This window comes from Hyaena hyaena, unplaced genomic scaffold (assembly GCF_003009895.1).
Source record: "Hyaena hyaena isolate Hyena2069 unplaced genomic scaffold, ASM300989v1 scaffold_317, whole genome shotgun sequence".
NCBI lineage: Eukaryota > Metazoa > Chordata > Mammalia > Carnivora > Hyaenidae > Hyaena > Hyaena hyaena.
The window spans coordinates 1,010,347-1,024,315 of record NW_024080950.1 but is presented as its reverse complement, the minus strand read 5'-3'; the positions used below and the strand labels follow the sequence as shown (position 1 = coordinate 1,024,315).

Below are 13,969 nucleotides of genomic sequence, written 5' to 3'. Positions count from 1 at the left end.
TGCACAAATGTGTATCTTGGTAAGGCCACTGTAATCATATAAACGTAAAGTTTGTAACTGTGCCCCAATGCAGTCAGGCACAGAAGAAAGATAATTTTCTTTGGAGTCGAAAGACCTGCTTTGAGTCTGGCTCATTCATTGAACAAATGCTAGTAAATGGATCTGTCCTATTGTTAGTCCTGGATATTCAAAGATGAGTAAAATATTTTTTTCTGCTTATAAGTAGTTCACTCTCTGAGAGCTAGACATAAAAACAAATAGCTTTCTTCCAGTGTGCTAAGTGTGATATGAGCCGTGACTATAAAGTGTTTTGTGACTAGGGGCAGAAGTGAAAGTGTTGGGGGGAGAATGAATGGCAGGAGAATCAGTGACTTGTGAGCTGCCTCTTGAAAGAGAGCCAATATTTATGGCTGCCAAATGAAGAAGTAGGGAAAAGACATCCTGGCAGAGGAAAGCACTTGATAAAGACTCTGAGACTTGAAAATGCATTTTGTCATTGAGGACAGCACTGTATTTCCTCTACTCACAGGATATTTGATACTGAACAAATTACTTAACTTTTCTGAGCCTCAGCTTCTGTATCTGAAAAATGGGATTATATCTCAGTAACTAAAAGTACTTCTCGACACTAAGGTATCCTGTGACTATAAAGAGTCCTTTCCCCCTTTTCCACAGACGGCCTATGAAAATAATGATCCAAAAGTAAATTGTCCTTTGTGTGTGTGTGTGTGTGTGTGTGTGTGTGTGTGTGTTGTGTGTGTGTGTGTTTTAATTGTTTTTCTCCTTTGGTGATATCAGTGGTGACTCAGGTGAATGTTATATTGCTTAAGGGCACAGAAATACTGTTCACATACTGTTTACCTGAATAATATCCTTTCAGAAAGAGTTACTCCTATTTAATTCAAATTTGAAAATAAGACAAATACTGAATAAGTGTTTTCCACTAGGGGTAGCTGTGTGCCCATTCAATTTTGCTGCTGCAAAGAAGTGTACAGAATAATTGTGTGAGAGAGAACTTGATATATCCTAAATAAAGGAAAATAACTTTCCTTTGAAATAAAGAGATCCTTAAGCTTAAGAAAAGGAGAGAAATTTTGGTGGAAAGAGGCAAATTTTAAAAAAAGAAAGACACCAGACAGGAGAGAGGAAAATTTAGAGAGAAGAGTGAGGGATTAAAGAGGGGTGTGTGTGTGTGTGTGTGTGTGTGTGTGTGTGTGTGGTAGGAAGAGAAGGAGAGAGGAAAAAAATACATAAAGAGACAGAATGAGGGAAAAGATAGAAACATAAAGACCATGGGTCTCTGGGTGGCTCAATCAGTGACTCTTGATTTCAGCGCAGATCATGAGATTGAGCCTGGGTGTGGAGTTTGCTTAACATTCTCTTTCTCCTTTGCCCTTCCCCTGTTCATGTGTTCTCTCTCTCTCTCTCTCTCTCAAAACCAAAACCAAAACCAAACACTGATACACAATCTATTTGCATTAAAAAGCACTTTATAGAAAAGCCTTTGTGTAAATAAACAATCAATATATATTTTCTCATTTCTTACTAGGTGTTTCTCCTCTCAAACTGTTTCAAGTACAGATTAGAATAGCCTTGTTCCTATAAGAAACTACTTATAGTCTAGTAATACATATTTTTTGTGATGTTTCAGAATACTATTGACATCAGTTTTAGCAATTATAGCAGTAATAATTAAAAATGGGCAATTTCAAGATAGCCACTAAATGTCCATAGGCCTCTTTCATCATCTGTAATGTGGGTATCTATCTCACATCACAGTTGTGAGGATTCAATCCAACAATGTTTAGTATAATGCCTGCTGCATAATAAATATTCAATAAATGGATCAATAAACAAAATAGGATACACTCTTGTACTAGGTGCTATGTTAAATGCTTTACATGTATTATCTCTTAGTTCTATGCACAATATGCAATTATCATCCACACTTCATTAATAAATTAAGTTCAGACAGGTGAATTTACTTGTCTCAATCAGATCTAAATGGGCAAGGATTTGAACTCTTTTGCTTTAACTTAGGCTGTTAACTTGGGCACAGAATTCACTTTAGCTCTGAGGAAATTTGGACTGGTTGGTCAGTGATGGGTGACTTGGCCAAGTCACTGGGTTGCAGGAGACCTGTGGGGTTTCCACTGGTCTTCCAGAATTTTCCTGTATCTTTTTCTGAAGGCATGTTAGTAACTTCTATGAGGCAGTGATTCTGTATGTTCACCCATTTGAATTCATCTCTTATCCATAGGAATTTGAGAGGTGATTTTGCTTTTCTTACTCATTTTCTATTGAGCTGATTTCCTCATAGCCCTAAAATGCAATTAGGGATTATCTGAATCTCCACAAACCCTCCCATTCATCTCTAATCGGGCTTTGGAATTTGTGTGTGTAAGTTCTCCTTCATCTCAGCCTTCTTTGTTTCCCCTTTTGAAACTCAGTTTTAATAAGTGACTTTATGCTATAGGTTTTGAAACTCCGGGGAGATGTCAGATACAGAAAAACCCTGATGACCAACGACGGGACGGCTCTTGGAGTTGGTATGCCAGTTGGCATAACAGTTGACCCTGCTAACGGGTGAGTGTTCATAAATGACACATGTGCTCTATGTAGCACCATTCTTGTTAAAGTTGTGACCTGATAAAATGGAAGATTTCAAACTTAGGGCCTTTTCTGATTTCATATGCCAACCTTTTGAAAAATACAGATCTCAGTGAGAAATAGAAACAGCTCCAGTTTATATCTAACATAAAGGATGTAAATACGTGTTTTGTTCTATGTTCTTTAAATTAGCAACAGTAATTTTAGTCATTAAAAAATTGAATTATAGCAATTAAGAATACAGTCTGACTTTGAGTGAGTGTGGAAAGATTTAAGGAGCTAGATAACATCTGAAATTGAACTTGAAGAAGATTTCCTATGGGTGGAGAAAGGGTTTGGTACTTGAGGCCAAGGGAGCAGGAAGGCGCAGAAGCATCACGGCAATTAGCATGACTGTGTAAAGGGCTGAAGCCAGAGGCATAGAGGTCAGTGATAGTTGACAAGATGGAAGCTAAAGGTATTTGGGGAAAAATCCTGAAAGGACTTTAATGTCATCTTGCTAAGGAGTTGCACTTTTTTCTTTTGAGAAAGAAAGAGTCAGCTGGGATTTTGGAGGAAGAGAATGATAGAATCAAATTTTTATTTCAGAAAGATGGGTCAGGCTCAGAGTGGAAGAGGCCAGGGGCAGGGAGACCAATTAGGAGAAAGTGTTCAGGTGGGGAGGAGAGTTCTCAGCTAAGATGAGGTAGCTTAAATTTTTAAGGAACTCAGAATTCACAAGAGACTTGAGTTTGTCCAGCAAACTTTTGATAGCCCAGAATTTGAGAAAAGAAAGAAAATTATGACAGGAACTTGGGTCTAGTTGTTAGCAAGGTAGGCACAATGGGAGATGAAGAGAATAAATAAGGATGTTGCTAAAACGGTTATGTATGTGGTGCAGGCAGAGATCGACTGAAGTTTTGGAAGCTCAGGCAAGTTTTAAGGTTGAACTGACTCAGGAAGAGATTGGAGTGTTTAGTTGAAGCAGAGAATGTCAGAGCTTGAGAACTTAGCAGTCGGGAAGCTTAGACTTGAAGATGAGCCTCATGCTAAGAGGTATGCAAATAAAGATCAGAATGAAGGGGTTTGAAGACTTGTGGGGAAAGAGTGTAAGAGGATTGTCTCATGGGGCTATGGCAGCAGTTGAGATAGAAAGGAATGGAAACTTAGATTCAAATCTAGAAGCTATGTCTCCAGTGGAAATAGAAAGCAACCCGTCACATATTTTAATGAAATTTTGTATATCATGGATTTGGCAATTCTGTGTGGCAAGTAGCGTTTGTGTGTAATATTTTTTTCATCACAGAAATCAGAAGAGAAAGTAGCTGGTCTTGTGCTAGATGATGCTTTGGAGAATTAGATAGCAGGCCTGAGAGGTGAGCAGGGAGGTACTTGAACAACTTTTACATGAGCTTTGTCCTTCCCAGGGCACTGCACAGTACGTGATTCTTTGAAAGGGACTGACCATTGATGTAGGCTCTTTCTTAGTCAGTCACAACATAAGCTTCCAACTTGTCTGACCAAGGTAAAATATCCCCTACCAATGTAAGGTGCTAGCATCCTACCCCAAAAAGAATTAGGATAGAACACTGGTTAAGTACATCACCACATTGTATGTCACAAGATATTAATGATTCAGACTTCCTCCATTGACTTGTGCACATCTCAAGGGCAATAAATAACTTTTTTTTCATTTAAATATTTAATGAAACTGTTTTATTAAATGCTGGTGTTGTTTCATGGTTGTAGGAAACTGTACTGGTCGGACCAAGGAACGGACAGTGGTGTTCCTGCCAAGATTGCAAGTGCTAACATGGATGGCACATTTCCAAAAGTTCTCTTCACTGGGAACCTTGAACACGTGGAGCTTATCACCCTTGATATTACAGAGCAGAAACTCTATTGGGCTGTCACCAGCACGGGAGTGGTATGCACAGTCTTTTATTTATCTTTATTTTATTTATCTTTATTGCTGAGCTTGTATAGCTGATACTGATTGTTCCTTGTGTGGCTGGGTCTCCTGAACAATCTCACTTGGCCACATGGAGCAGTGTTTTATTGCCCTTTCTCCCAATGACTTTTTTCCCTAGAGTAAATATTGCCATAGTTGAATACTTTCAAGTCCAGTATTTTCTTCATGTGCGTAGTGCTTTACGGAATAATGTTCATTGCCATTTTCATCATCCTTTTTTTTTTTCCAGGTCAAATATTTCCATTTCACATTTCTTACTTGTCCTAATAGAACCATTTCTTTCCTGTTTTAGTGATTTTAGTGCTTTTCTTTGCAAGTTCTCTAGGCTCTCCAATTTGTAGAGACTGAAGGAAAAAATGTATATACCAAGTTTCTGAGCATAGCATCTCCTCCTAGGCACATGTTATTTTCTAATGTCTTAATATGGTTAGCACATATAAAAAAACTCCTATAGAGATAATTTTAAAGCCCAGGGTTGAGTTCATTATATTCTGCCATAAGAAACAGAAACAATAATTCCATTCACTCGCAGAAATAATATTTGATCATCACTGTTGTGCTTACGCAGTTGAGCTGGGACTAGGCACACAGAAGGCGCTCAGTAATAACTTCATCAATTAGAATGTTGCGATGGATATTGAATTGATTGTATGCTAGTCTTTTCCTTGCCTTTTAAATAGTAGTGACTTCAGATCTGGTTTTGATGTTGGTGTTCTCCATAATATTGTGCAATAGGTTTGGTTTTCAGTTCATTATCAGTTCAACAAATGCTAATTTAATTCCTAGTATGTACTTACCATGGTGATAAACTTTGAGGATGAAGAAGAAGTAGTGATGTTTTAAAAGCACTTTACAGATGCCTTGTGCAATGATAAAGGAGCTCTTTTCCCATGGTATAATTTCTAGGACGACTTAGCCTGTTAGCCTGTCTCAGACAGTGACCCACCAACTTTCTCCCTTCCTGCATCTGCTCTGCCCTCCTGACTGTGTGAGCTTGTTAGTTGTGTGACTTTCCATCTTTTCTCCCAAGTCAGAGCCCTCATGTTTCCCCTTACTCTACTAAGTCTGTCCATATTTAACTATTACAAAATCCTGACAATTTGTCCTCTGTCCCTTTTCTCATGTTCTACCTTTTTCTGCCACCTCCATCATCTGAGCCCTTTCTATCTAGCTTTGAGTGGATGACAGCTGTCATTAATAAACCTTGCTTTTATGATGGAGACCTGTTGCCTTCATAAAACCAGAAAACAGGTTTGGTCACTGCTCAGCCTATAGGAGTAGCTCCAAACACTTCACCTGAGAGTGGTCAGCTAATCTGGTGCTGGTCACTCCTTCAAAGCTCCCCTCTAAGCTTAGCTTTCCTGTGCTATAGCTTTCTGGAATTTCTGTCACTCTAGGACATAATCTGCTCTTATAACTGCTGGATTCCCTGTCAAGCAAGGCAGTGAGCCAAACCTCATTTGTCTCTCTCACCAGTGTACTCAGTTCAAATCCTGGCACAGAGGAGGCACTTGAGACAAGTTTCTGGAATGAAATCAAACCAGCTATGTCCACATTTTATTTTTCTTCCAAAAGCAGACAACTTGTCATTTCTCATTAGGAACTTCATTTTTGTGAGCTCTTTTCCAGTTTTCCAGAGTCATTTTCACTGAGACTTGTTAGCTCTTCTAATATAACACCATTACCCTTTACCCCATTGAAATCTTGTTATCCTGCCATTGAGTGGAGCATGTATTCTGTTCCCGTTGCAGAAATTGTTGGCGAAGACGTTAAATGAAGAGTCAGTCAACTCCTGGGTAATGGTTGATACTCCTGGGTAATACACATTGAATGTGTATCCTTGTCTGGAATATTACATGCAGAGCCTAATGAGGTTTAGTTCCTTTTCCTTCACCATGCCATCTGAGAAAGTTGGTTGACTTACTTGAGCTCCAACTTCATTACCAACAAAATAGGCATAATGACAATGGCTTCATCTATTGCTCAACATAATTGTGAATATCAAATCAGAAAACAAATAGGAAAAATCTCTGTAAAGGATGTAGATGTGAGGTATTATTATTAAGAGAATGTTAGTTTTAAATGTGTCTCTTGTTTCACCATGTATCAGTCAGTGACAACAATTCTGATCTTTTAGATTGAAAGAGGAAACGTGGATGGTACAAATCGAATGATCCTGGTAAACCATCTTTCCCGTCCCTGGGGAGTTGCTGTCTATGGTTCTTACCTTTATTACACTGATGAAGACTATGAGGTCATTGAAAGAGTTGACAAGAACACTGGGGGCGACAAAATAGTCTTGAGACAGAATATTCCAAACTTGAGGGGTCTCCGAGTTTATCACAGATACAGTAAGTATTTGTCACTTAAACCTACATATTCACAAATGTATGATGCATATTCCACACAGCTACATGCTTACATATAAAAACACACACCCACACACAGACCTATATACATACACATGCATGGAAATTGAAATTACCCCCAATATTTGAAAAATGATAGCCCTATCATAAACTTGGCTAATTGTCAAAGACTAGGCATTCAGAAGGCCAGATTGATTTCAGAATAAGCTTATTCCCATTCTTCATCACTCATTACTTTCCTTTTGCTTCACAGCAGTCCCTGACATATTATCTATCAATTTGTTGTCTGTGTTACTCATTAGAATATAACCTCCCAGGGCTCCTTGGTGGCTTAGTTGGTGGTTAGGCATTGACTTGGGCTCATGTCATGATCTTGTATTTCATGAGTTCGAGCCCTGCATCGGGCTGTGTGTGGACAGCCCAGAGCCTGGAGCCTGCTTCTGATTCTGTGTCTCCTTCTTTCTCTGCCCCACCCTCACTTGCACTCTGTCTCCTTCTCTCAAAAATAAACAGTGAAAAAAATTAAAAAGAATGTAACCTCTCTAAGGATAGACATTTTGTCTGTCCTGTTTCTTGCTTTATGTATAGTAACTAGACAAGTTCCTGGCACATTGAAGGTGGTCAGTAAACATTTGTTAGATCTGCCAGGAAAGTGTTAACAGAATAGAATTTTTCATCTTAAAAGGAATACTTGTTGATTTTAACATTTTTTCTATAGATAATGTAATTTTTGATTTGCCCCTTAGATTAGCATTTTGATGTAGAGATTATTTTTTTAACATTTTGACATATTTTATGGCTTTTAGTCTCTAACTGAAGGTTGGCACATGGTTTGTTTGCTGTCTATAACCTAGGTTTTCCACTTGGCATTTCTTTTTATTGCATGGGAAAAAATATTGTAAATCAAAAGCCCATCACATTGTTGATCATATAATTAAACTGATGTAATTTTAAATGCCAGTACCTAGATTGAAATGGTGAAAAGAATTAGAATTTGCATACTGACCTCTCTAATTCTTATATGATTTGTGGAAGAAAAACCATTGATGCTCGATTCTCTATTAAACCATAGTTGTGGTTATATGTTAGTTGTTTAAGATACAGTTTCTTCAGTGTTGTTTTTATGTTGTTAACTCAGGTATTGTATTTTGTTTTTGATTTTTATAATGAATTGTTTGACCCAGTATAAAATATTTGAGGTGGAGTGGTAAGTATATGAGGTCAAAAGTTATAACCCAATTTTGATTTCATTTAGGCACATCCTACAATGGCTGTAGCAACAATGTGAATGCCTGTCAGCAGATTTGCCTGCCTTTACCAGGGAGATTGTTCTCATGTGCCTGTGCCACGGGAATGAAACTCAATCCTGATAATCGGACCTGCTCTCCATATAGCTCTTTCCTTGTTGTTTCAATGCTGTCTACAATTAGAGGCTTTAGCTTGGAATTTTCAGATCACTCAGAAGCCATGGTGCCAGTGGCGGCCCAAGGTATGCTAACTTCAATATAAGTAAGATTTGTGCCATGTTGAATTCTTGGTGCCATAAAGCGTTTCTTCATGTTCGGATTCAGCATGTAATGAAGGTTTCTCTTGAAATAAACTGGCTCTGCCTTGAATGATTCTCAGACATTAGTGTGCATCAGAATTGGAGATCCCATTTCGTAGGTTGGGCTAGGGCCAGAGAATCTACATTCCTAAAAGTTCCCAAGTCACCTGATGTCGTTGGTCCATGGACCACACTGAGAATGACAAGACTAGAGAAAGATAGAATGTAGAATGAGATTGCTAGAAGTATTACAGCGTTGGTGTTTAGAACAGTAAATGGAGATTTAGGGTCAAGGTTCTACTACTTAGAATAGTAATGAGGTAGTCCATAATCTGATTTATTAATATCCATTTGATGGATTGAAATAAATGAGTTGACAACATTAGTATCTCCTTGGTAACTGTATTTTTGCAGCACTTAATGTTTATATACTGTGAACATAGAAAATGATCACTTGCTTCCTAGATGAACCAAGAGATTTCTAGTTGCATGTTACCACAGGGGGATCTAAATGTTTATTAACATCATAAGAACTATGCCACAGGATAATGATAGAAAAAAAGACAGAAAGGGAAGAAAAAGAGTGAAGGGAATGGAGGGGTGGATGGTCAGAGGAGATAGCAATGCATATGGTGTAAGAAGTCAGGGAACTTCCAGTGCTCCTGCTTGATAATTACATTCACAGGTAATCATGACGTTGTTTGTTCATAGCTAAAAAGTTATAAATCTAAGTTACCATCTTGTAAAGATAGTATAAAATCAATTAATTTTTTCTCCTAACTTTTCATTTCGAAAAATTTCAAATGCAGAAAAGTTGAAAGAAAGGGACAATGAACATCTTCATACCCTTCACCTAGATACAAAAATTGCTAATGTTTCAGTACATTTGAACTCTGTGTATGTTTGTGTGTGTGTGTGTGTGTGTACCCCCACACCTACATTTAGTGTTACTAGTTTCAGGTGTACAATGTAATCATGGACTCAAGTTTTTATAATTCAATGTATTATAAACGTTTACCACAATTAACTCTTGATGCTCTTTTGGATTCATTTTATCCAGATAAAAACCTCTTAAAATGGCTACCTGTGTGATCTCGTGATCCCCTTAGTGTTTGAGTGCTTCCTTGCGTCTGGGTATACGAAGGTGTTCTAGGCTCATCTTACTGTTTCTCGCAGAAGCCAGTGCTTCTTATCTTGGGAAATGGCTTTTAGAAACCATGATCTGGGTGGTAGGTGTGTTCATTGCAGTGGGGAAACAGTTTTATTTTGCAGTGGGGCACAGTCAGAGCAGGGGGTTGAGAGGGTGGGCAAACATTTTAAAGTTCTAGTTCCAGCTAGAGCACTGTTGAATGATCTTTTTTTTTAATGTTTCAGGACGAAATGCACTGCATGTGGATGTTGATGTATCCTCTGGCTTTATTTATTGGTGTGATTTTAGCAGTTCTGTGACATCTTATAATGCAATCCGTAGAATCAAACCTGATGGGTCTGCTTTTACAAACATTGTTACACAAGGAATAGGAGAAAATGGAGTTCGGGGAATAGCAGTGGATTGGGTAGCAGGTAGGTCAGCTGTATAGTGATTTTACTCAGAAGTCTCTTTTTGTGTTTAAATTTCTTTCATCTTGTTTTATGCCAGAAGTTAACACTACATGTCCTACAAATCTATTCTTCTAGAGAATTATTTATGAAAAATTGAATTATGCTTTGAGATTAAGCTGTATTTCTATTAAGTTAATGACAAGGCGTTTCAGTGGGCAAATTCAAAACAGCTAATACATTTTCTTCTATTATTAACATAATCAGAACTGTAGGCAAAATGGTTGGAAAAATTATGTTTTGTTTTTTTTCACACTTAGATTAACACCTAATTTCTAAATTAGAAATGTCTAAATGTTCAAAGAGAAAGGATATTAAACTATGTGAACCAGGAAATGACAATCATTTATTTTAAAGCTGAGCAATTTTATTTACAAAATTTTTTGAGAGAGAGAGAGCACGAGCGGGAGAGGGGAAAAGAGAGAGAGGGAGACACAGAATCTGAAGCAGGCTCCAGGCTCTGAGCTGTCAGCACAGAGCCCAATGTGGGGCTCGAAATCATGTACTGTGAGATCACGGCCTGAGCCGAAGCCGGACAGTTAGCTGACTGAGCCACTCAGGCACCCTTTAATTGACAAATTCTAAATTGCTTCCTCTTGTTAATGTATGAAACCCTTTTGATCATTAGGCACTTTCTCTATTGTAATTATATTGAAAATACCTGACCCAGTATTACATTAACTTTGTTATATTGATTCATGTACTTATTTATTTTATTTTTTTATAATGACATCTGCAGCGTACATTTATTAATATTCCAAATAACCCTAAGAATACAAATATGATCTCCAGGTGGTGACAGGACCCGTCATCACTGATTTATTCCCTCCTTACCCATTGTTGAAGCTCTCATGAATCCCTGCTCAGCTGATCATAACCCTTGTCTCTTTTGATGTGCTGACATTGAATTTATTGGTAATTATCCTCACATCTGATTTGACATTTTCCCACTCTTGCATATAGCAAAATCACCTGCTGTTTTTATTTTTATTACTTTTTAAGGTACACAGTGTAATATTAGTTACAGGTGTAGTGTACTTAATTTTAAATTATCATTTGTTTTTGTTTAACAAAACACTGAGAAACAAATGTATTAAATGTATTCTAATTTTAAGAATATGATCCTGTTTTGTAAAAAATAGGTATCATTGTGTGTTAATGAAGTTGGGCAAGTAAACAGCACTTAGAAATATTAAAATATATTATGGAAATCTAGGTACTCTAAGAGTTTATTATGAATAGTAATATCATAGAATAGTTAGATAAGAGTTTAATTGGGTTCCTAAATCCCATTTATGATTACAAATTCCTATACTACTTTTGAGAGTGTAGGGTCAGCACTCTATGGCCGGTGGGCCAGATGTAGCCCACTGGCTGTGTTTTCTTCCACAGTTTTATTGAGAAATAGATATACGTCACTATAGAAGCTTAAGGCAAACAGCATGATAGTTTGATTTTCACATGTGAAATGGTTATCGCAGTAGGTACAGCCAACATCCATCATCTCATACAGATACAGTAAAAAGGAAAGAAGAAAGAAAATATTTGTCGTTGTAATGAGAACTCTTAGGACCTACCCTTTTAACTACTTTCATATATGGCATAAAGCAGTGTTGACTATAGTCATTATATTGTATATTCTTAGTACGTATATTTTTTATAACTGGAAATTTGTACCTTTTGATTATGCCTGTTTTTTTTTAAGCGAAGTTTTACTGGAACACAGCTGTGCCTATTTGTTCATGTATTGTCTATGGCTGCTTCTCATGTTTACAATGGCAGACCTGAGTACTTGTGAAAGAAACCATATGCTCTATAAAGCCTAAAATAATTACTATCTGTGCCTTTTTGGAAAATATTTACAAAACCTGGATTGAAGGATTTGAATATACAAAGAGTAGATCATTAACATATTGCACATTGGCCTGATTCCTCTAGAGCAATTTGATTCAGACCTAGGAACAAACGAGATGTTCCTTGGTACCAGAATTGACACTTCAGCAATAGGCTCTTGACTATATAGAATCAATATGTAATCACTCTCTATTCATAATACTGCCTTCACATTATTGTGGATTTTTTTCTTTAATTTTTTTTTCAATTTTTATTTTTGAGAGAGAGAGAGAGTGAGAGAGAGAGAGATGATCTGGGGAGGGGCATAAAGAGAGGGAGACACAGAATCTAAAGTAGGTTCCAGGCTCTAAGCTGGCAGCACAGAGCCCGATGCGGGGCTCGAACCCACACACTGCAAGATCATGACCTGAGCCAAGTTGGACACTTAACTGACTGAGCTACCCAGGAGCCCCTCACAGCACTGTATTTTATTCAAGCATTTACATTGGATTTTTGTATTGTTGGCTCTAGAAGGTCCATGTGATGAAAACAGCTACACTAGTTAGATTAACTAACTCCTGTTAATTCTAAGCACAAAGAACACCTGATGACATCGATAATGTCAAAAACTGATGACCTTCCCTCTTTGCCCCTTTCATCATGTTGGGAGTAGAAGATAATATGAGATAATATGTATTAAGTCTTTGTGGAGATTTAGGTGTTAAACATTCAGGTGTGCATTCTGGAAAATATATTTGTCAGTAGAAAGTGGTTTATAACGTTTGCTATAAATTCTCAATTGCTGAAGGTAGGCACTTTCTCTTTAAATTTGAAGAAACAATTTCTTTAGTTTTAAGAGTAAATATTTATTTTTCTAAGTCTAAACTGAGTCATTTATTATCTTGGAAAAGATAACATTTACTGATCCAAACCTTGCTCTTATATATTATGTTCTGAATTTGAAAAGTATCTTCTTTTTCCTTCCTGATTTTGCACTTATCAGTATGCTCTTTCATTTTCCTGCAGGAAACCTTTACTTCACCAATGCTTTCGTGTCTGAAACACTGATAGAAGTTCTGCGGATCAACACCACCTACCGCCGTATTCTCCTTAGAGCTACAGTGGATAGACCCAGGGATATTGTTGTAGACCCCAAGAACAGATATCTCTTCTGGGCTGACTATGGCCAAAGCCCGAAGATTGAGCGTTCTTTTCTTGATTGTACTAACCGAACTGTGCTTGTATCAGAAGGCATTGTCACACCACGGGGGTTGGCAGTAGACCATAGCAATCGCTATGTTTATTGGGTTGATGATTCTTTAGATATAATTGCAAGGATCGGTATTGAGGCAGAGGTGTCTGAAATAGTTCGTTACGGAAGTCGTTATCCTACTCCTTATGCCATAACTGTTTTTGGAAATTCTATCATATGGGTAGACAGAAATTTAAAAAAAATCTTCCAAGCTAGCAAGGAACCAAATAGCAGTGAGATGCCAACGGTGATAAGGGACAATATTGATTGGCTAAGAGATGTGACCGTCTTTGACCAGAGTATTCAGCCACGGTCACCAGCTGAGGTCAACCACAACCCTTGTTTGGAAGATAATGGTGGATGTGCCCATTTCTGTTTTGCTGTGCCTGGATTGAATACCCCAAAATGTGGCTGTGCCTTTGGAACCTTACAAGGTGATGGCAAGAACTGTGCCATTGCAACAGAAAATTTCCTCGTCTTTGCCTTGGCAAATACCTTGAGAAGCTTACACTTGGACCCTGAGGATCACAGCCCACCTTTCCAACCGATAAATGTGGAAAGTGCTGTTGTAGATCTGGCTTATGACGACATAAGTAACAGAATCTACTTCACACAGTCTTTGGAATCTAGAAATGGTCAGATTGCATATGTCAATCTAAATTCAGGGACCAGGTCTTCCACTGCCATTTTTTCAGGTAAGGGTACTAAAGGAGCAGCTTATATTGGAAATTGACACAATGTAATCAGCAATGTGGATGACCTGGGGGTTCTGAAATGCTTTTTGAGATTCTAATTCTTTTGTGTGTGTT

The 13,969-nt window shown here is 37.7% G+C and overlaps 1 protein-coding gene across 1 annotated transcript in view; it reads left to right on the top strand.

Annotated features, from left to right (window-relative positions):
* Nucleotides 1-13,969, top strand: part of LRP2 (LDL receptor related protein 2) — a 195,612-nt gene that overhangs the window by 118,265 nt on the left and 63,378 nt on the right. The window contains exons 34-39 of the mRNA XM_039248803.1: nt 2,477-2,586; nt 4,339-4,516; nt 6,699-6,912; nt 8,186-8,419; nt 9,851-10,039; nt 12,935-13,855. Of these exons, the coding sequence (XP_039104734.1) occupies nt 2,477-2,586; nt 4,339-4,516; nt 6,699-6,912; nt 8,186-8,419; nt 9,851-10,039; nt 12,935-13,855 (1,846 nt within the window). The remainder of the gene's footprint in view (nt 1-2,476; nt 2,587-4,338; nt 4,517-6,698; nt 6,913-8,185; nt 8,420-9,850; nt 10,040-12,934; nt 13,856-13,969) is intronic.